The 24,910-nt window shown below is 33.1% G+C and overlaps 1 protein-coding gene across 3 annotated transcripts in view; it reads left to right on the forward strand.

Moving 5' to 3' along the window:
* LOC114336519 (TLD domain-containing protein 2) overlaps positions 1–24,910 on the forward strand; it is a 911,210-nt gene that overhangs the window by 79,744 nt on the left and 806,556 nt on the right. For all 3 annotated transcript variants that reach the window (XM_050659400.1, XM_050659401.1, XM_050659405.1), the window contains exons 2-3: positions 11,615–11,845; positions 20,322–20,578. In XM_050659400.1, the coding sequence (XP_050515357.1) occupies positions 11,822–11,845; positions 20,322–20,578 (281 nt within the window). In that variant the 5' untranslated portion in view covers positions 11,615–11,821. The remainder of the gene's footprint in view (positions 1–11,614; positions 11,846–20,321; positions 20,579–24,910) is intronic.

Below are 24,910 nucleotides of genomic sequence, written 5' to 3' on the forward strand. Positions count from 1 at the left end.
AGCAGAAGACCCGTTGGAAGGCCGCCGAAATGATGGAAATTCAACAACAACTGAAACAGAATAAGAGGCAGACAAACAGGAGTAATCCTAGTCGCATGAAGAATACGAAGTAGAAGATTTATCCATATAATAGCAGTTAAATATTGCATTGTTAGCAAGTTCTGAGCTATTCTGAAAATTTCAGGTACTTAGGTAGCCTAGAACTCTATTTAAAATGGATTACAAAATTTGCTGAGATAGTGACAAAGACGAAGCCAAGTATATAAAAACGTTTTAAAATAGTGTGTAATGTGTGTATAACTAATAATTATTAATAAGATTACAAATGCGTCTAACGAGATTACATGTAATAATAAAACACTGAAAACTTTTGTGGTCAATACTTCCACAAAATTTATTACAAGGTAATGCCACTACAGCTGTTTCGGCAGAGTACCTTTTTCAAGTGATGTATTTTACTACGTATATGTACTTAACTGAATAGGTTTGTATCTGCACTTTAAAGTATCTAACTGAATAGGTTGAGGAGTGTAGAGCTGTTTTTCTCATGTTGGTCATTCAGAATTATATCTGTATTTTTTAAATGATTGATTTCCGTAAATTCTAGTACAGAGAGCTTAAGTCCTTTATTTTGAATATGAAGAATTTGAAACTGTTCATTAAAAGAATGATTATGATCTTTTTTTCTATTATTGAAAACCCTTTTGTGTTCTGCTATTCGTTTGTCACAGGTTACGCCAGTTTGACCAATGTAAGTTTTTGGACAGTCGCCACATGTCAGTTTGTATATGTTATAGTCAAAGCCCGAATTTCAGGCACTCCTGGGTTTGACTAGGCAATCCTCAGGTCTGACTGACGGTCTTAGTCAAAGCCCGAAATAAATTACAGTTTCGGCCTTTGACTAGTCAAACCTAGGAGAGACTAAGTTGGTCAGGCAAAGGTCGAAATTTAATTTTATGAAATCGGGCTTTGACTAGTCAAACCCCGATCTAGCTTAAAATGTGATAATCTATTAGATTAGATTTAATGAAACGTCATTTTTTAAATTATAATGTTTATTATTTTTATATTGTAATTAAAATTAAAAAATTAGTGTTTATTCTCACATGTTGAGACATTATGACATTTAGAGTTGCACAATACGTTAGTTCTTTACACTTGCATAATTTTGAAGAGCTTTTCTTATTGCAGTAGCATTTTATAAAGCCTTGTAATCCAAATTTAGAATCTTTTGTACTAATTGCTCTTAGAGACAGCTTAACGTCTGAAACATCTTCGAAATTAAGAATCTTTGCATTCTATTATTTGATTTCTTGAAAAAAGTGTGTTTATTGTTCCGTATTTCGTACCAACTCTATATAAACCGTCAATTTTTTTATCTTGTACGATACCCAAAATATTTCGGGTATCTCCTTTGGCTGTATCAAAGCTAGGGATCGATATTGTTACAGTTTTTCCGATCGCAATTGGAGGAATTGTTTTTTCACTTTATTGTTCCATAGCATTAGCCTGGGTATAAAGACCTTCAGTCGCCTTTCCTTTATTTATTTTAATCTTTTCTGTGTGTGCACAACGCATCTATGTAAGTTTTCTTTCAAAACCTTTATAGTATGCACGTATGTGCGTCAGAGCTCTCTTTTTGGCAAATACAACAAACCACATCTAAGGAAGTAATATGAATTGTTTGACAATTTTCTTCCTCTCCTAGTGACGACGGTCCAGGGGTTTCGTTAGTATTATGGTGATCCTTAGTTTTTTCTCCGATTGCAATATCCTCTTTCACAGTTGACGATAAAACAATTGACGGTTTATATAGAGTTGGTACGAAATAAGGAAAAATAAACACACTTTTTTCAAGAAATCAAATAAGAGAACGCAAAGAGAATTTACTTAATTTCGAAGATGTTCCAGATGTTAAGCTGTCTCTAAGAAACATTATTATAAAAGATTCTAAGTTTAGAGGACAATGCTTTATAAAATGCTGCTGCAATAAGAAATGCTCTTCAAAATTATATTATATAAGTGTAAAAGGTCTAACGTATTGTGCAAATCTAAATGCCATAATGCCTCAACATGTGAGAATAAACACTATTTTTTTAATTTTAAGTACAACAATATAAAAATAATATACATTAAAATTAAAGAATGACGTTTTATTACACCTACTATAACAAATTTCGACATTTTAATAGCTGATCGGGGTTTGACTAGTCAAACCCCGATTTCATAAAATTAAATTTCGACCTTTGCCTGATCAACTTAGTCTCTCCTAGGTTTGACTAGTCAAAGGCCGAAACTGTAATTTATTTCGGGCTTTGACTAAGACCATCAGTCAGACCTGAGGATTGCCTAGTCAAACCTAGGTTTGCCTGAAATTCGGGCTTTGACTATAACATATACACCACTCTGTAATTGGTTTTTCTTTTGGCTTTTATTGTTCTTAATATATTTGTTTAAGTTGTTGTTTGTTCTGAAAGTTGGTGTTATTCCTTTCTTTTTTATGTGTTTGGCTATTTTTGTTGATATCTTGCCTGTATATGTGATAGAACAGAAGGTACTGGTTTTTTCTGTGGGGTTGAGAACAATAATTCTGGGAAGACTCTTAAGTGCAGACACATAGTAAAATACATCACTTGATAAATGCACTTTGCCGAAACAGCTGTAGTAATAAATTTTGTGGAGGTATTGAAAACAAAAGTTTTGAGTGTGATATGGTTAGATAAAATGAATTTCCATCAAGTAACCGTCGAATCCATCAGTTAATTAAAAGAAGCCAATACAGGGCTATATTGATTTCTATTTATGAATGTCTTCATAATAGGAAGATTCTGGAAATGGTTGTTCACAAAGTGTTCTTTGTTTTAAATAATGATACACATTACGCAATTTTTGAGTTATTTGGATACGACAGTGTTAACATGAATTTATTTATTAAATTTCTCACTTAAAATATTCTTCCAACTTCTGCAGATCTGTTAAACATTGATATAACTATTGAAATTTTTACCAATCTTGTTCGTAAGCCTCGCAAAAACTAAAAACAGATTAATTCGCAAAATTGAAATAAAATATCGTTAAGTCTGGGCAAAGTTAAAAAACTCATATCATGAAATTATTTATACCACTAAATTTATTGCCAGGAAAATCAATAAAACCCCGTTTTTTAAATTGGGTAAAGGAAAAAACATAAAATCGTTTTGGTAATTTTTTATGTTTTATTTTACTACACTATCCACAAAATATAAATCATCGACACGGTGGACCCATTATTTAATGCGTACCTATATTTAGAAGTACTAGCCGTATACCTACACTCAGGAATAAAAATAGAAAATTACACGCAACTTTTATAGTCAGGGATCCCAGGCCTATTTTCACCATTTACTACTAACAAGCTAATTTTTCGTGAGTAGCTTTATTTTGACGGGACGCAACTTTTTTCCTTACAACAATTTCCTTATGTGGTAGATAACAAAGATAGCAGAGATAGTCCAGTTGAGTTAGACCAGTAGTTCCCAACCTTTTACGTCTGGCGACCTACCTTCTGATGTTTTTTCATATTCGCGACCCATCCCTCACCCATGATGATATAATATATGTATGTACGTTATTCAGCTACTGTAAGAGCCACGCCGCGACCCACCTGAAATCCGCCCGCGACCTACTAGTGGGTCGCGACCCACCGGTTGGGAAACGCCGGGTTAGACTAGAGCTTCACGATACGATACAATATCGATACTTTTTAAGTATTGAGTATTGTATTGGTTATGCCAATGAAGTATCGTATCGAGTATCGATATCGGCAATACTTTCTTTTAAAACTATCGTATTGATATTGATTTCGATACGATATCGATACAATACTCGATAAAATATCGACATAAAAAGAATTATACATCTGAGCTGTGTAAGCTCTTTGTGCCCACTTTTGCATGCTTAGCAATGGACATTATTCTAAAAATATGACGAATATTTCTTATAACTTATAGATTTTTATAAAAAATCAATATGGATGAATGCTTAATGCTTCTTTGAAAGTCGACTAATACTTACTAATTCTGTAGGTATTGTTTAAAAACTGCTTTTGAAAAGATAGGGAAATCCCGGAGATTCGGAATAAATCACAATTCAATATTTTTGTTGAAAATTATTTTTGCGTCATCATCGCTAACTTCCATAATATTGCCACAAATGCCACATGATATAAACAGTCTAATCACACAGTCATTTACTCACTCTCAAAAGTTTCAAGTTCAGGCACTTAAGTGTAAAATATTACAACAGCTGATGCTTGGGTTGCAGATCACTTATAGTTTTATATATTCTCCTTTTCATGAACATTTTTCAGTGCGTCACAAATTATAGAAAAAAAGGTAAGTCCGTGATAATACATATTTATGACATTTATTCTAACGTGACATTTTAGTTAAATCTGACAGTTGTCAAATTTTATTTTCAATTTGGAATAAAACCAAATCAATTGTGTCTATTGCATTTATAAAATGGTATTTTCTTTCATTTGTATAGTCTTATAAATTGTACAGATTATATTGATAATATTATTATTTTATTTAATAAATAATTCTTTTTTGATTATGGCGCCATCTATCGACAACTAGAATAATCACCGAACTAGAATAATTACCGAAGTATTCCCAGACGTGCCTTTTTTTCTGTCACATACAATTTAATGCGTTAGAGAGAAATCGAAAAACTGTGACGCACTGAAAGATGATCATGAGAAAAAGAATACATAAATAATTACTTATGATCTAAATATTCCACAAAATATTATCCAAACAACTGTGGCGTTTTATTTTTTTCTCGATATCGATATTGTCAATAATATCGAGGCAAGCGTATCGACAATACAAGAGTATTGTATTGATTTCCGATAATGAGTATCGTATCGACATTAATATTGCTAAGGTATGTATTGTATCGGTATCGTATTGGTTTTCGATACGATATCAATACAGTATCGATATTTTTATCGAATATCGTGAAACTCTAGGTTAGACGAATAACAGCCTAATCTTTAGGGAGGGTCAATAGTAGTGTAAATTTAAAATCTCGACTGAATTCCGGCGTTGCGTTAGCCGTTATTTTGATTTTAAACGGGAACCGTTTTTGCACAATATCTCCGTCATTTTCAACTCCTCGACAAAAAGTATGAGCACTAAAATTGTTGCAAATGTGAGTTTCTATAATTTATTTCATTACAATTTTTTTTCTGCGGTCGATATTTTTAGAGTTACGGGGGAAAATAATGACAGTTAGAGCATAATTTTTGAATTATTTCTTTAATTATTGATTCTTGTCAGACTAGCGATACATACCTGTTTTTTTGTAGGACATTGTTATTTGGATGAAAAATACACTAACCTATCAAATGATACCTTTGTCCTACTGCGTCTCGTCAAAATAAAGCTACTCCAGAAAAATTAGCTTGTGAAAAAATTTTCAAGATAGAACAGCTGGTACTTTATTTGGAGAAAATATCAAAGATTTTCTGAGTAAAACATCCGAGTTTTACTTAACTTCCACTAAAATGCGTCTTCTTTATTTGCCATCTCCACTACGGAGGTTATAACAACTATCAGTGATATTATGAGGTTAAACGTGGCTGTCTTGAAAATTAGATGGTCATCTATTCGCTACTTGCATGAATGACGCGACACCTAGCGCCGTCACATGACATTTTTGGCGACCACAATTTGACGTTAAGCATATGATCCAGTGTAACGATATGATGCCACGGCAAGCGATGAGCTGGTCTACCAGAGACGACTGTAGGAGTTTCCGTGTTGGCGCATTCCTTCTTCACAGCACCGCTGGGGGAACGAAGGAGTAGTGGCATCGAGAGCATATTTAAGACGAGCGAGGAGAATGAGAAAATCAGTTGTTGCTAACGAGTTGAATTAGCAATAGCTCGATTGGCAGAGATGCACCGTATCTGAGGTGGAACTGTGCCTAGGCGGACGCCACCGTAGTGACGTGGCGTCCACCGTAACCGTTAACGCAGTAGGCGGTAGTAGCGAGGAACGAGTGACTGCGAGTCGCTGTTCAACCGTGTCGCATTGAAGTAAAATGCGGTGTCTCCGTGTCGGGATATATTCGGGATTTAACGTAGCGAGATTGTTATTGTATATATTGTATTGTTTATCGTATCATTTTAATATGACTATTATATTCGGATGGCAGTGGGAAGTATAATATTGCTTTTCATTTGCAGAAGATAGAAATATATTTTATTTTATTCATTTTAAACTGTATATAATTATCTTAAATATATTTACTTTATTTTTTTAACCTGTGTTTTACTGAGTCTGTCGTCTTGAAAGAGCTACCCGTTACACCAGTGACGGGTAGTTCTTTTAGGACAACAGACTCAGTAAAACACATTGAGGATATTTATTTAAAGTTCAAAATTAAAAATGACAAAATAAAATATAATTCTATCTTCGCCCCGTTCCGGAGAAAGCTCCCTAGGCGGACGTCTGCAAAAGAAAAATAAAATTGTATTTATTACTATCATGAATAACATAATAACAATATTAGAATAACACAATACATAACACAGTATATACAATAGCAATCACGATACACTGAATCAATGTATCTACATAATTACACACTCATACTCGTAGCTCATCACACTTCAATCCAGTGTGATTACAATCAAGCATCGACGCACCGGCCAGCTTCGGGTTGGAGATGGCAGCTACTACTCACTGCGGTTACAGTTCCGGCGGAACGCCTCTTCACTACCGAACACTTTTACCTCGGCAGGTTCCGATTCATTCCATCGCATAACTGCCGCTGGCTTGAGTTCCTTTCAATTCAGTACATTGATTGGACACTGGAATGGAAACTTGATGGAAACTTTGTGGCGCGAAATAAAAAAAAATATTGAGGAAACATCCTGCCAGTCCGTCAACGAATTGAAGAGAAACTTGTAAGAAATATGGGATTCACTTACACCAAAATTTTGCCAGAACTTTGTAAAATCTAATTTTTTTTTGTTAATATTATATATTCGTTTTTTAAAATGTGTTGTTATTCTGTTTAATTAATCGTTTTCATTAATTTAAAAAAATATTTTCTATAATTATGGAAATCCAAATGTTGTCCTATGACTTAAGACTTTTAAGTTTTTGCTGAACTTTTGTTTTTGTTCTCTAAAATTGGATTTTCCCTTCAATCTACGTAAACTGAAATTATTGTGAGGGGCTCGTATCACTGAGTTAAACTGTATAGCGAAAAACTAAATAATTTGGAAATTTTTGTAAGATTAAAGAAGTTAATACAATATGAAGTTTAAAATACAAGTGTTCAATTACAAATTTTGGTATTTCGAAAAGTTTCAACGAAAATAGTTGGAATGGTGCGACGAATCAGGCCGAATGAATGTCACATCAGCTTTTATTATTGTTTTCACAAAATTTTGAAAAAATGTGATAACTTTGAATTATGCACGCCCGTCTGTCTGTCCGTCTGTGAACACAACTCCTCCGTCATTATACCAGGTAGATGATATATGGAGACAGACTCCTCCGTCATTATACCAAGGATGGTACTAAAGGTGAGAAATTTGACCTACCCTGTCTGTCCGTCCGACCGCGAATATAACTCCTCCGTCATTATACCAGGTAGAATGACAAATGTGGTGTCAAATGAAAGCTTGTAATCCAAGGATGGTACTAAAGGTGAAAAATTTGACCTAGGCTGTCTGTCCGTCTGTCCGTCCGTAGTATACCAGGTAGAATGACAAATGAGATGTCGAATGAAAGCTTATAATCCAAGGATGGTACTAAAGGTGAGAAATATGACCTAGGACTTTCGGTTTGAGAAAGCAACCAGAAGTACTTTTTTCAAGTCACCGGAATAGTATAAGTGATAATTCGACGCGCCCGATTACTTTGGGTGAAAACCTAGAACTTACGAAGTCCAATTACTTGTATTTCTTGTTACTTGATAAATAATGTTACTAATAAAAATTATAAATATATAACAAACAAAACAAATAATATATTAACCATGTAATAACATACATCGGTGTTTTTCACAAGGTTCTGCTTAATCTTCCATGTTTTTTAAAAGGTCTAGAGAAACATATGTTTATTATTGATTTATGACGAACTATACCTAAAAATAAACAATATTATCGCAAGGCAATATTGATTTTGCATTTGAATGTTATCGAACTACGATTATGTATTATATAATATTATGGCTGGGTAAGCTTTGAGTGTTATAAATAAATTATTATTTATTATATTTAGTACTGATATAAACTAGATAGGCAAATATTTATGTTTTAAATGGCATGTTGAAAATAGTCAATATTAGTTTGCTTTTCCATGGATGATTGGAAAATATTTTGACAAACAACATACAGTATAATCTGTATAATTATTAAATAAATAAATCAATGATTTTAATCACTACGTTCTCAAATGAATACTGAAATACTAAAATATTCGCCAAAATGAAGTCTACTGAAATCGAATTTTGTATTTTATTATTTTTGATAATTGACATTGTATAATGTGCATAAATATTTTGTTGTTGGGGTATGTATTCAATTTCATTTTTTGTTTTATTGTTCTTTATGTTCTCTTTTTACCAAAGTTTGCTGCTTTTGGTATTTGGAACCATCCCCTCAGGTTTCACAGCCAGCATTTTTTATTTCCACCTAACTTTATCTTGTCTTCCACTATAAGATGCTATATTATGTCGGCTGAAATACATAGCCTAAAGGTGCATATTAACATGCTCGTAGCGCTTAGTTTCCGAAAAATATGATTTGATCGTTTTAAATATGAATAATTCACACTGTCTGGAGTTTCCGTTCAGTAAAATCATATTTTTGGGAAACGAAACGCTAAGTGCTGGAAATGCTACGTGTATGACAATATGCAGCGACTTTTAGTATGACGCTTTCCTTCTTTTCATAGTTGTTGTTAACAATTCCATCTTCTTCTTCTTAACGTGCCCTATCAAGTCCCCTTGACGTTGTCGATTAACATGGCGAAACTATCTCTGTCTCGAGCTATTCTAAATAGTTGTTCTGCTTTCTTTATTCCTGTCCACTCCCGGATATGATTCAACCAAGAGGCCTGCTTTCTACCAATTCCTCTGCGTCCTTCGATTTTACCCATCATAATAATAAAGTTGAAGAATATTATACCGATCTCCCCTTACTGCGTGTCCAAAATAGGCCATCTTTTTATATTTGATGTACGTCTGTGCAGCCACATTTCAAAGGCCTCCAAACGATTAGTGGTGGATATTTTTAATGTCCATGCTTCGACACCATACAAGATGACTGACCAAATGTAACATTTAATCATGCGCTTTCGAAGTTGAAGTTGCAAGTTATCATTACAGAAAAATGACCTCATTTTTAAAAATGACGTGCGGGCTATCTCGATTCTACATTTTATCTCTTTATCTTGATCTAGTTGTTCAGTAATACGGCAACCAAGATATTTCAAACTGGGTACTCTTTGAATTATATGACCATCAACATATAACCGTGAATCTTGATGGGCCAAACGGCTAAGTATTTTGTTAACTGTATGTAACCATGTATTTTCAATTAACTTTTCATACATTACTTTAATATTTTGTCTGTACTGTCCACACTCCAATATGAGGTGCTGTAGATCTCCCATTCAGGCGCAATATGGGTTATCACTGATACCTATGCTGTGTTTGTATGCTGGGGTTAGTGCGTGATTTGACCTCATTATGTTTATTGTTTTTAAAAATAGCCTATTTGATTCTTGTTTAAACCATCTCTCATTGGGAATTAGTGGTTGGCAATTTCTAAAATTTATTCCCGTTGTACTTTGGTTATATACACCTTATCTAAACCCTGAACTTACTATTTGTTAGGTAGATCGTCCATTGCCTTGCTGTATCCAAGTTGGTCATTTTATGAATAAGCCCTTCGTATCACACTTTGTCAAATGCCTTACTGACATCTAGGAGTACAGTAGCAGTGTAGCTAAGAATTTCTTACAAAAATACGATAAAAATAAAATCAGATAAACTAGCAACTGTCCTAATTTTTAGCTCTATGTGAAAAATTTGACGTTTACAACTATACTAAATTACTAGTTCAGAGAAATAAGGAAAAAAATATTCTGTTGGTTACACAACCCCCTCCGGGCCGAAGCCAAATTTTTTGAGTAGTATGTAGTATGTTTACTGCAGCCGATTTTGATGATATACATAGTTATAAACAAATGAGGATCAAAAAACGGTAAATTTTCGCTTTTTTCATCTATTACCAAAAAGTTAAGCATTTTAAACAAATTTGAGAGTAAGAAACTCATAAATCGTATAAAAACCTTCAATATGTCGTTTGCTGAATATGTCTATCCTTATTGGTTGCAGAGAAAATTGCAAAATAAATCATAAATTTTGAGTTTTTATAAATATTCATAATTTATGTAAAAATTAACTTAGAACCTTCTTATTACACGGAATGCTTATGGAGACTTCTTGTGCTTAAATAATACCCTAAATTTTAAAGCAATTGATCAATTAGTTTAAAAATTATTTAATTTGTTTATCCCAAATTAATTTTCTTTGCCACACTATAAGTCAGAAAATGATGAAGTAATACTTTGGATAGTTTATGAAAGAAGAAGATTTACACTATTAATTGAATTTAAAAAAAAAATGACAAAAAATAATTCTAAATATTGCAAATTTATTTTGCAAGACCATGTGAATTAAACAAGAGGGGGGGGGGGGGCTAACTTCGCCCCTAATTGTCCTAGGACAATTGTTTTTCTTTTTAAATGTGTATAAAAATTCAGTTTTTCTAAATATGAAAAAATAATTTGTCTACGGGTAACGGTTAAAAAGTTATTCTAATTATTTATAAATAAGCAAAAAATCGACATGTTTTTGCAAAATAATTTTACACTGTTTAAAATTACTTTTTGTGATTCTTTTTAATTAAGTTAATAGTATAAATGTTCTTCTTTCATAAACTGCCCGAAGTGTTACTGTAACCTCATAATTTTCTGACTTATAGTGTTGCAAAAAAATGAAATTCGGATAAACAAATTAAATAACTTTTAAACTATTTGACCAATTGCTTTGAAATTTAAAATATAATTTAAGCACAAGAAGTCTCAGCATTCCGTGTAATAAGAAGGCTCTAACTTAATTTTTACATAAGTTGTGAACGTTTATAAAATCTCAAAATTTATGACTTATTTTACAATTTTCTAAGCAACAAATAAGTTGAAATAATAGACATATTCAGCGAACGCCATATTGAAGCTTTTTATATGATTTATGAGTTTCTTATTCTCAAATTTGTTTAGAATGCTTTGCTTTTTAGTAATAGACGAAAAAAGCGAAAATTACAGTTTTTTTTATCTTCATTTGTTTATAACATATAGGTTATTAATATAGATGTCCATACTACTCAAAAAATTTTGTTTCGGCATGGAGGGGGATGTGTCACGAGAAAAATCTTATTTCTCTGGACTATACCCACCTTTTAATCGTCACTTCTCATAATATACATATGTTTCTTGGACATCGAAAAACGAGAACCTTTCGTCAAAATCTAATAAACTTTCAGCTGTTCGTCGACGACATCACAAAAACAATTGCAAGCGCGTCCATCCGTAGCAACCTTGATCCAAAAATTGAAATGGGTCACTGCCTCTCACTTGCGACGAATATTACAACGTAAATGTGAATCTTCAAAGTTCTCGGAGTGTGAAGAAAAATAAAAGATAAAAAGAAGTATTCAAGTTGGACTGAAGAATACAGTGCGAACGAAAAAATGATGAGCCAAGAAGTGCTCCAGGTAGGTGATGTGTTTGTGGCTTGATTGTAATTTGCTGAATAGAAATTTGCATATTTAAATTATATATTTCATTTTTAATATGTTATTTTGACAGTCCAATTTTAGAATATTTTAATCTGATTTTAGCTGGTACAAAAAATCTTTTGTGTGTGTTTTGTGTTTTTTGGCACTGGTTTTCACTACAAACTGGCCAGTCAATTCATAATTGTTTTTTAGACTATAACTTTATAGAACTCAGGGGAGTAATGTGTAGTGTGTGTGTGTTGAGTAAGTGTCTTGTTACTTTGCAAAGTCGACGTCATTGTCTTTGCAAAGAGACGCTAATTGTATCCGAACGTCTGCGGTCCCTCCGGTGAATACCGATCCCACAAGGACAGAAACTATTTTCATTTACTAATTTATAATAAACGAAAAATGTCTGACCCTGATGAGATTCGAACTCACGACCTTTTCGGATTTTTCGATCCATAGGCAGGCGCTGTTACCACTGAGCCACGGAGGGGGTTAAAAAATCTTTTAACAACTAACTTAAAAGTTCAACTTTTGCAGACTCCTACACTTCTTGTTTCCATAGTTTTCCATTATGTGCAATTTGTATTTTAAGTAAGATTCAAAAGATTTTCTTACCCGAGAAAGGTAGACAACTTAGTTTAAAACTAGAACTTCATAATGGTAGGGGAGCAAAGTATGCTAAATGTGCAGTCACTCGAGCGTTATGGGGACCTATTGGGTTGTGAAGAGTAGATCCTAAAACCAAAAAAAGTTAAGTAAAGTTTTCCATTTTAGTGGGGACTTTCCATTTTTAATTTAATTTTCCATTTCCAACAATCGTTTTTTTTTAGATTATAGCGCCATCTATCCATAATTCGAAAAAATGTCTCGAATAAAAGTTACTTATTTTTACGAAGGAATCCAATCTGCAATAAAAAATGGGGGCTCCCATTTAAGATTTTAACGTAACCCTTTCACTCCACCTCTGTGGGGGGTCGTGCTTGGTGCCATTCGATAGATTTTTCAAAAATATTGAATAAGTGTATTTTTCAGTTTTTCGATTTGATGTTCATTTCGCGAAATATCGCGGGATTCGTATTTAAAATTTTAAATTTACCCTCCACTCCTCTCCGTGGGAAGTCATGTTTGGTATCATTCATAGATTTTTGAAAAGAAAAACGTTGAGCACGTATTTTTTAGTTTTTCGATCTGTCATTTATTTCGCGAAATATTCGCTTTTTTCTTGTGAAACTTTGGGACTCGACCATTTCCTTACGGCCCCCTCAAATCGTCAGATTTTTGAAATATACACTGATTTGCGTGTACTTAACTTACCTTATCTTAATCTGACAATTTCGAGTTTTTCTAAGGATAGATTTATTTTAAGATATATTTCGCCCGCCCCCCTTAACGAACTTCCCTGCATTTAGAGCCAATATATGGTAGAGGTACATTTTCAGGGTACAAGATGTAATAATCTGATGCGCTCGAGTAACTGCAAAAATCCCCGCTTGGGCTCCCCTACCATAAGATTTGCAGTCATAATTGAGATCTAGTTAGCACTGTTGCACACTCTCAATTTTGTTTTAATTCAAATTTTAACAGTCTGCTTCAGTTTACTCGAGATAATCAATCTTCTTCTTCCAGTGCCATATCCTATTTGGGCATTGTCGATCATTCTGGCCCACATAAGTTTGTTTACAGTGATTATAAACAGTTACAATTATGTAGTAAGTGTCGATAACGATTAAAGTAAATTGTTCTATTTATTGACTAAAGCATCAGCAGTTTATTCATCTAAACCGCTATCATTTTGTACTCTGCACCGAGCATAGCGTGAAACCATATGAAAATAGACAGTTTCGTTTGATTCAATTCGAATCTCTTATCATCCTTTGACACGTGTTTCTAGGTTTATTCGTTATCAAAGAGGCTTTGCAAGAAGATTGAACTGAATCAAAACGCACCGACTGGTTGGTAAATATATTTCGATATTCTACCAACGTATGCCTTTAGCTACCTCTAACGAGGAAAGATGTAGTTAGTGTCGATAACGATAAAAGTAAACTGTGAGCCTGAGGCATATCCATCCATACCATCGAGCGATGCTAGGAATCTATTCTACTAAAGCATCAGCAGTTTACCCATCTAAACCCCTATAATTTTGTACTCTGCACCGAGTCTAGCCTGAAACTCGGTGCAGAGTACCGAGTCTAGCCTGAAACTCGGTGCAGAGTACAAAATGATATCGGTTTAGATGGGTAAACTGATGATGCTTTAATGGAATAGATTCCTAGCATCACCCAATGGATATGCCTCAGGTTCACGGTTTACTTTAATCGTTATCGACACTCACTACATCTTTCTTCGTTAGAGAATTGGTAGAATATTTAAATATATTTACCAACCAATCTTTTGTTTTAGTTCAGTCTTCTTAAAAAGCTTCTTTGATTATGGGTAAACCTAAAATCGCATCTCAGAGGATGGTAAGATACTCGAATTCAATCAAAACCAAACCGTCTATTTTTATTTAGTTATAATTATGTTTTTTCTCTCTCAGATTTTTCAGCCAAACGATTCGTTGTTTTCCCAGCTCTCTGTTTCCTTCTAATTTTCCCTGCTTGGTAACTTGTATTTCCTTACAATTTGAAAGTTTACTGTACAGATCCGGTTTTGTAAAACATGTTCGTGCGTAACTCAATGCCTCCCCGAAATACGCATCATCCTTCGGTAACTACACATTCCGAATGCTTTTTTTCCTACTGCATGTTTCTGTAAGGGTCCATTCCTCTGCTCCATATAGAATCGTTAACAGTTAATTATTCGAAGTTTAACCATTATGTCAGATTGCAAAGAACAGCTTTCATTCAATAAAACATATTTCTGGCTTTCTCAATAATTCTAACACGAATTTCTCTAAAGTGATACAAATCCTCATTTAAGTTGCACCAAATATATATAAAGTTTTCGACTGTTTTAGTAGTTTCGAAGAAGTGGAAGCTGCTGTTAAAGGATTGGATATATTCTATCATGTATAATGTATCCAAAGATCTTCAACATATGTCCCATCAAACGTATATGTAGTATTCACATTTTCTTTGTAGATATTTTCTTTGGTAGTGGTATGAATATAGAGAGCAACCAATCATCGGGAAACATTCCTGTTTGGTAAATCGTAAAGCAGGTTTTGTATAAGTTTGATATAGTCATCTATAGTTTGGGAATTTTCCGTGTATTTTATGAGGACCCGGACCTTTATTATATTTTATGTGTCCCATTTATTTATATTATATTCCAAGGTGAGATGGAAGTTACATAAATTTGATTTAAGGTTGAGGTTTTTGTAGAGCGATACAAATAGTTTAGAAAATGTGACTTGTGAGAAATGTGTACATTGAAGTTGCCGACAATACTTTAAACTGGAAAGAGGATTGTGAAGTACAACTACTGCTCCGATACTATTTCTGGATCATTTCTTCCTTGGTAGATGCTCGTTATTATCGGTTTGGTCCTCTATTACTTTATCTGGTAGTTGCATTTATTGGCTTTGATCTTGATATTCTGCGTTTATTATATTTGAGAAATATCTGGCTTATCTCTATAATTTTAAGTCCACCCAATAGATTTCTCTCTTGACCTTTATAAGTTCTTTATATTCTTCAATATAGCTCAGGTTCTGCTCCAGCAATCTTTTTCCTTCGATAGGTCCTCTTCGCTTCCTGCCTTTTTCAGCATATTATTGTGCTTCTTGAATGTTTATTTTTATGATAATTCTTCATATTCGTCGTCTTCCCACATTTCGCTTTCCTCGAATTTTTACCTTGCATAATAAGTTGTAATAATGAATATTTTTATACGACTGCTCTCTGTATTCTGATATCTTGGGTATCCTGGTTGTCAACTCTTACCTTGCCAATTTGATTCCAATATAGATTAGATATAATTTTTATATTAGAACTGTCAATATTTCTGCAAAATGTGTGTCACTAATTTCATTATTCAAGAGTTTTAACAATTCTGTTGTGCATTATTTTCAAAAATATTTTAAGTGAGTGACTCAAAGCTATTGTTGGCAACTCTTCACCTTGGGAGTTTGATTCCAATATAGATTAGATATAATTTTCATATCATGAATGTCAATATTTTTGCAAAATGTGTGTCACTAATTTCGTATTCAAGAGTTTTAGCAATTTTGCTATGTATATCAAAGCTGTTTGAATATCTAGAAATGATTGGAATCGATGATAAAGATCTGAGACTTTTACAACATCTATATTGGAATCAAGAAGCTTCTATTCTGGTAGACGGCAAAGAAACAGACAAAATTTGCATTCAAAGAGGTGTCAGACAGGGTTGTGTGTTATCCCCAATTACTCAGAAATAATTTTTAACGAAGCCTTGGAAGGGCAATGTGGAGTTCGAATCGGGGGAGAAACTATTAACAACATCAGAGATGCAGATGACACCGCGATCATGGCTGAAAGTATCGAAGATATTAATTCCTTATAGATCTAGTCACTAGAGAATGCTCTAATAACGGACTTACCATAAATACAACAAAGACTAAGTTACTTGTGGTTAGTAAACAAGACGTCGGCCCTATGCAACTAAATGTCAGTAATGAACCGATAACAAAAGTTAACCATTTTAAATACCTAGGATGTTGGATAAACGAGACACTAAATCCGGATGAAGAAATTAAAAGTCGTATAGAAATGGCAAGAGGGGCATTTATGAAACTTAGATCTATTCTGAGCAATTCTCAGCTGAATTTACAACTAAGAATCAAGTTTCTAAAATGTTATGTGTATCTTGTATTACCAAATATATGGAAGTGAAACCTGGATCATGAAGGTTAACATGATGAACAAATTAGAAGCCTTCGAGATGTGGTCATATCGTAGAATGCTCAGAATATCTTGGGTTCAACGCATTTCAAACAGAGAAGTCTTAAACAGAGTAGGACAAGGCGAATGTGACTTAATGTAGATGATAAAAAAGAGAAAACTTTAATATCTGGGGCATATAATGAGAGGCAGCAGATACAGGATACTGCAGTTAATACTCAACGGAAAGATCGACGGAAAAAGAGGAATTGGTAGGAAAAAATATTCATGGCTCCGAAACCTTTGTCAATGGACTAGTTTATCAGCAGATGAATTATTACATGCCGCGCAAGATCAAGAACTATATCGTCAAATTGTCATGGAAGCTACCCACGCCTAAAACTTGGGCACGGTACTTAAAGAAGAAGAAATTAAAGCTGATGCTCTGAGATCTGAGCAGGTTCTTGCACTTGATTTTTTTGGGAATTGTTACACACGGTCTGGGGATTGTGGCAGTCTGATAAATATATTAGATTAAAGACTTCAACTATTACAGCAATAACATCTTCATCAGTGAGTTTTAATAATTCGATGGGCACATCATCTGGTCCCCTTCTTTGTGTCATCATTATCATCATCATTCAGTTTATACTTGTCCACTGCTGGACATAGCCCTCTCGTAGTTCACCCTGAGCCACAAATCCCTGTCCTGAGCCGCTTACATCCAATTTTGGCATATCCGCTTCAGGTCATTTGTTCATGTTGTTGGTGGTCGTCTTCTACTCCGAAACGTCTGGGTCTCCACTCGAGAATTATGTTTTGTCAATCTACCGTACTTCGTTCTAGCAACGTGCCCTGCCCAGTTCTTTCAGTTTCAGTTTTTTTGTGTATTATTTGGTAAATGAGTTGAGAAAATGTTCAATTAAATTTGATAAGTACCTACGTTCCTTTGATAAGGTTGTTCTAGACATTTTTCCCAAATATATAATTATACAGGGTGAGTCACTACTAACCGGACGGAATATTACAGCGAAACTGTAAAAGATTTGAAAAAAAATTAAATTGAGTAGTTTGTAAGTTGATAAAAGCTACATTTTAAAATTATTTTGAAATATACAGGGTGTCCCAATAAATGGCGGCGTATCAAAGTTATATTTTTTCTTATGGAACACCCTGTATTTTATTGCATTTTTTAATTGTCCGCAAAAAATAAGGTATAGTTTCATAAGGCTTCCCTATACCTATGTACAGAGTGTTCTGAGTTATGTTGACTTTTCTTAAAATGTAAAGTTTTAAAAGAAGGCTTATTCTCAAGTTATTTAAGAAATTATAAAAACATTACTTTTACATCTAAATAGTTGGATATTGGTTGAATGTATTCCATGATTAATTATTACACATTTGTCTACAGGGTGTTCAAAATTTACAGTTTAATTATTGGAGTATTCAATGTGTCATATGATGCTTATTTTAAATGGAACACCATGTATATTAATAAATAATTATACTAACCAAATTTACCTCTTTCGAATGGTATATGAATGTTCTATACCTAGGTGTAATAGTTTTTGCGTAATTTACAATTATGTATTTAAATTCTTAATCTGTTAATCGATTTTAAAACAAAAGATGAAGTTAATTAATGTCATTGTATGACATTGTCAGTTTATGACAGTACGGTCTGGTAATTATCAAAACTATAAACATCCGTGTATGATATTCAATTCTTTTTACTTAAAAATGGCTTTGGAAGAGCCAATTACATACATTCAAATTTAATAATTAAATTGTTCCTAAAAATGAATAATCACACTATCTATGAAAGAGTAGACATGCTACTTTGCATTGGGGAATATTTTTAAAAATTTTTCTTAGCTTCTAAAGTGTACGCTTAAAAGTATCCTGATAGAAGACACCCAAAAAAGGACGTTTTTGAGAAATTTCTCGATAGATTCCGTGCTGCTGGTAATGTTGCATAGGTAGGAAAAGTTAAATAAAAATAAACCATTTATTTTTGATGACGTCAACGAACTTGATGTCCTGCTTTCTGTTACGGAAAACCCAAATACTAGTACCTACGTGAAAAATGTCGAGTCAATTGGAGATCAGTCAAACAAGTGTATGTAGAATACATAAGAAAAACCACTATCGTCCGTATAAAACACCAGCATTAGACAGAACAGGAACGTTTAACTTTTCGTTTATAGACTTTAGAATTTGGAGAAGATCCTGATTTTTTTTAAGAATGTATTGTGTACAGACGAATCTACCTACTTTTAATAATAATCGTCTAGTTAATAGACATAGCTTTCATTTTATTATGATACAGTAAACAAACATTTTACTGTTGATCGCCAACACCGATGAAGTGTTAATGTTTGGGGCAGTATTCTGAGCCAGTACGTTATGGACCCATATTTTTTTGACGAAAATCTGAATGGAGCAACTTTTTTAAATTTCTTAAAACAAGTTTTTTGAATCCTTCTTAAAACCTTCCACTTAGCGTGCGAACAAACATGTGGCTCCAATTGGACGGAGCTCCTGCTTATTTTTGACGTAATGTTAAGAACAACATCAATATAAAATTTAGAAATAAATGGATAGATAGATTCGGTCCATATATTTGGCCACCTGCTAGGTCACCAGGATTGACCAAGATGAATTTTTTTAAATAAGATTATATTAAAAATATTGTAAATGCTGCACTTCCTAAGCCAGGAACCTGTGTTTAGTACAATCTTTGATTACTATACATGGTGTTCTAATAAAATACCCATCATATTATGCTACATTGAATAATCTAATAATGAAACTGTAAATTTTGAACACCCTGTAAATAAATGTGTAATAATCAATCATGGAATGCATTATTTATAAGATAATTACCAGACCGTATTGTCATAAAATGACAATGTCATACAATGACATTAATTAACTTCATCTTTTGTTTTAAAATCGATTTACAGAGTAAGAATTTAAATATGTAATTGTAAATTACGCAAAAACTATGAGACCTAGGTATAGGACATCCATATACCATTCGAAAGAGGTAAATTTGTTAAGTATAATTATTTATTAATATACATGGTGTTCCATTTAAAATACGCATCATATGACACATTGAATACCCCACTAATGAAGCTATAAATTTTGAACACCCTGTAGACAAATGTGTAATAATTAATCATGGAATAGATTCAACCAATATCCAACTATTTATATGTAAAAGTAATGTTTTTATAATTTCTTAAATAACTGGAGAATAAGTCTTCTTTTAAAACTTTACATTTTAAGAAAAGAATAACTCAGAACACTCTGTACATAGGTATAGGGAGGTCTTATGAAACTATACCTTATTTTTTGAGGAAAATTAAAAAATGCAATAAAATACAGGGTATTCCATAAAAAAATATAACTTTGATACGCCGCCATTTACTGGAACACCCTGTATATTTCAAAATAATTTTAAAATGTAGCTTTTACCAACTTACAAACTATTAATTTAAATTTTTTTTTAAATATTTTACCATTTCGCTGTAATCTTCCGTCCCGTTAGTGGTGACTCGCCCTGTATATGGACTGTAATTGCTTATATTCCTATTGAAATTACAATCAAGTTATTGTTACAAACAAGTCACACATTCTACTCTACTATCCAGGTTGTCCACGAAAAGGACCCCTGGGTCGAAGAAACCACCATCAGCCTTCGCGAACACGATAACTCCTGGCCCAATATCGACGAGGATGTCCCTTCCATTTTGGACAAAAAGGGCCGAAGGAAGTCTTGGCATGCCATCAAGTTTGAGAGGAAACGGAGAAAGGGTGTCATCGATGGATCACCCGACGGTTCCCCAGTCGAAATCAGACAGAAAAGACCATCGTGGTGGAACATTTTTACGAATCAGCCGTGGCCTAGGTAAGTGATATTTTCATTTTTGTTCTAGGACCACTGCATTTGTATAAATTTTGTTTTTGATGAAGGTATTGAAAATTAAAAATCTAATCTTTTAGATGAATTTTTTTGTTATGTGTATACTTTAATATTCAAATAATTAGAAATAAGACATTAGAAATAAGACAGGGGCTGATTTTATATGAAAAGTTGAAAAGGGTTAAAGCAGATTAATCAATCAATTGAATTGTGTGTATGCATATAATGTCTTTTTCTTCCTAGTACTAGGCTGGTTTGGCTGTTTTCTGGCACTTGTTTGGTTTAAAAACTATATAAAAACTGTGTTGTTTCACACTGAAAGTCTATACATACCTGAAGAATACGCGTATTTGCATGGCAAGTCAAGCTCTGTCTCAAGTGCTTTGAGCTTGAGGTAGTGCCTGCAGGACCGTATTGGTACTTAATTGAAGCATACACACATGTAAAAATACAAAAATAGACGGTTTCGTTTTGATTTAAATCTGTCTTCTGCCATTCCCCGATAGCGCTATTTCTAGGTCTACCTGTTATCAAGGAGGCTATGCAAGAAGACAAATTTACATCAAAACTTCCGTAGTTCTAGGTATACAATACAACTATTTATACCGGAGTAAGGTTAGAACGCCCTCTAACGGGTACATTTACTTCACATACACACATGGTTAAACAGAATAAAAAAGAATGTGTGTGTACTTTGTACGCACGTAAGAAGTTATACTTCTACTACATATTATGTGATTTTTAAGACAATACCAAAAATTTAAAAAAATAGAATAAAACGCACACAAACACATTGAAAAATGCCACAAAGAAAAAATGATTTCTGAACGATAATAATTATTGGCAAAAATTTTAAATACGCATTTTCTGAAAAAAAAATTATATAACAAATATACTTACAATCATAAAATGCATAAAAAAATAAAAACTTGCATCGGGAATCGAACCCGTGAATTTCGGGGCGCTTTGATTCGTAATCGAAGCCTAGACTCACTCGTCCAATTCCACATTATTTGTCATGTGGAAAAATAGGGTAACTGAACGTTTTACTGTTTGACAGTTGTTTTGAATATAATTAAATTATGTAGTTTAAATTTTGTGGAAGAAAATATTAAAATATAACAAGACAGTAAGAAAACAATATATTAGATGAAGATTGGTAGAACTTTTGTTGGTAATCAAATTAAGTATGTAAATCAAAGCATTACATACCCTCTAGATAAATAAATCTACGCCAAAAAATCATAATTTAAAAATAAAAAATCGGACCTAATTTGGGATTTCTCTCTAAAATCCCCATTCTTGAGAAAATAAATGTACAGTAGAGCGTCGATTATCCGAACGTCGATCAACCGAACGACCGCTTATTCGAACTATCGACTCCCGCGTCCCGCACTCGAATACCGAGCAAGCGTTATTAATTGACGCTTAAAATATCTTCAATTTTCTTCAATATTGTATCCAAAAATAATTATGTTGTTGCAAAGACTGCACTTTTTTGTTTAGTTGCTAGTTGTCATTATCAAGATATAAATAAATATGTAGGTATATAAATATGGCTTTTATTCACTTGTGGATAAATATGTATGACTATAAATATGTATCAATATATTGTAGTTCGATTATCCGAACAAATCGGTTTTCCGAACACCTATGTCCCCCAATTAGTTCGAATAATCGACGCTCTACTGTATTTCAACCTAATCCAAATGCATAATTACAATATGATTATAATAAAAACTACTTACCAAATTAGAATGAGTTTTCCTTGTCCAAAATAGTCCGAAAGTCCAAAAATATAGGTATATGAAAACTATTTAAAAAGGCAGTATAACTATTAACTAACTTTTGTTTGTTGTTTCTTCTCACACAAAGTTTAAAACGCAACAGCCATAAATAATCTAACTACAGCTGTGCCACAGCCGCCATATTGAATAATTTTTGACATGTCATTTGAACATCCAATCAGAACAAAGTTATAATGCGCATGCGCCGGGATCATAGGTTTTAACATATAAAAATTCACCCTCATATCGCCGGTAAAGAAGTATAACTTCAAAAATGAATAATGATTAAAACTTAAAAAGGATATTAATTACTAATAAAATATAAAAGAAAAAATAATATGTGGAGGGACGGAACATTATGTATGTATATACAGTAGGGTATTTGCTGTTGTCAAACTAATTACTAATTGACACTATTGTTTTAACTATTTAGAATGGGAAATAAGTCACAATATTATTAAAAAATGATTTTTATTAACGTTTTAATTTGGGCGTCGAAACGTTAATAAAAATCATTTTTTAATAATATTGTGGCTTATTTCCCATTCTAAATAGTTAAAATTGTAAAAATGCCACAAGAAAATAGCTTCAGAACAACATTATGACACTATTGTGTCAATTTATTATCCAAATAAACAATAATGAAATGGAAATACAGTAGAACCCCGCAAATCCGAACTAATTGGGGGGACAGCCTGTTCGGATTCCGAAAAGTTTGGATTATCCGAAAGTTAGCCTTAACTAGTAGTTCAAAGCTTTCATTGTGGTTTTGAGTAGCCAAACGTTCTCGCAAGAGTGTGGACAATATTTTTGGACTCAAGTTGACTACGAGAGAACCAAAGTAAGTTAGTGTTTAACCTTTATAAACCTATATATTAAAGTATAATATTTATTTTTAAGAAATTTTAAATGTCAAAGTCCTAGTAATCCTACATTGTCCAATTTTCTGGCTTTACTCTGTATAATAAACATGTTTTTAAGTTTTTGTCTTGAAGTTTTAAATTTTCTTCACTTTCCGTTGGTTCGGATTTGCCGAAAGTTCGGATTCGCGGGGTTCGGATTTACGGGATTCTACTGTATACAGAGATTTATATACAGTGTTTGGAATAAATCTTACTCCCTACCCATTAACTTATTTATTTTTAGCACAAAAGCAAAACGCTCGGACACGTCGATTTTTAAAATAATCATAGTATATTATAGCATCAATGTTTCGAACTTTACGCGATACCTCTTTAGATAACAGTCATAACTTGATTTTTTTAAATAGGAAAGTACATCATGTGACACCTCATTTAAAAGCATTTGAAATAATGGTTACAAAAATGTATAATACTTTAATACTTTTTAAGAGCGTAGGCGGAAAAGTTCGGTCAATTCTGTCAACAAAATAACACTCGGTCACTTGGTTTATTCTGATTGATGGGTTATTAAAAAAAATTACTTGCAGGTAGATTAAATTTCACATTGTTTCTGATTCTTCGTAGTAAGTCTGCCCCCTGTCTTCACTTAGTTTAAAAAGGTTCTTAACTTCTGTTGTATGGTTTCAGCTTAGTCTACTTGTATTTGTCATTTTATTTAAGTTTTTCATTTCGTCGGATTTGTGTGTTAGTGAAGGTACCGACATAAAAGCTGTTTTCTTTTCATGGGCTGCTTCTAGTTCGTTGTTATAGCTTAATGAATATCTTCTTCGGTTTACTTGTTTTAAAGTAACGCTTCCAAAGCGGATGTGGTCTTGTCTGTATATTAGTACTGCCTACTATTGGAAATAGTAGACAGTAGTAATAGCGAAAATAAGAATCTTATTTCCAGTTCCAGTAGTAGGCAGCGGCATGTCTGTTTAGTGATGAGCGAGACTGGTCTTGGTCTTGCGGTCTTGGTCTTGGTCTTGCTGCAAGACCAAGACCAAGACCAAGACCAAGACTGCCTTTTGATTGCAAGACCAAGACCAAGACCAAGCTTGCAAGAACAAGACCAAGACCAAGACCGAACCTTGCAAGACTACGCAAGACCAAGACCAACCTGCAAGACTCTTGTACTTTTTTGAGAAAAATTGGTTTTTATTATTTAACTTTATTTTTTTAGTTCAATAATATATACTGACATTGTATAAACAATATCGAATTTTTAAAACACATAATATTTTGGTTATATTTTTAAGTCGTTTTGATTAGGTCAAACGGTTTGCATTTTCTCAACCTTCAAAGTGTCCAGAAGGCAAGTTTTCAAACGGCGACAGTTAAAGGACAATTGAAATTACTTGTAAGACAAAAAAATATAATTTATAGATAGGGTAATCCATTTATAAAAAATGCCATTAAAAACGGTTTTTATGTACCAGTAGTTTTCGCTTATTTGTCTAATAAAAATACTGACACTTATTTCAATTCTTTTCGCATAATCGAGGGAAAATGTAGGTCGTTAAATTTAAAATTACATAATACAAAAAATATCATAATAGATTTTGAAAAGGGATTCACAATGCTGTGAAAGCATTGTGGCCTGAATAAAAAATAACTGGTTGTCGATT

The sequence above is a fragment of the Diabrotica virgifera genome, chromosome 8 (genome assembly GCF_917563875.1).
Source record: "Diabrotica virgifera virgifera chromosome 8, PGI_DIABVI_V3a".
Classification (NCBI taxonomy): domain Eukaryota; kingdom Metazoa; phylum Arthropoda; class Insecta; order Coleoptera; family Chrysomelidae; genus Diabrotica; species Diabrotica virgifera.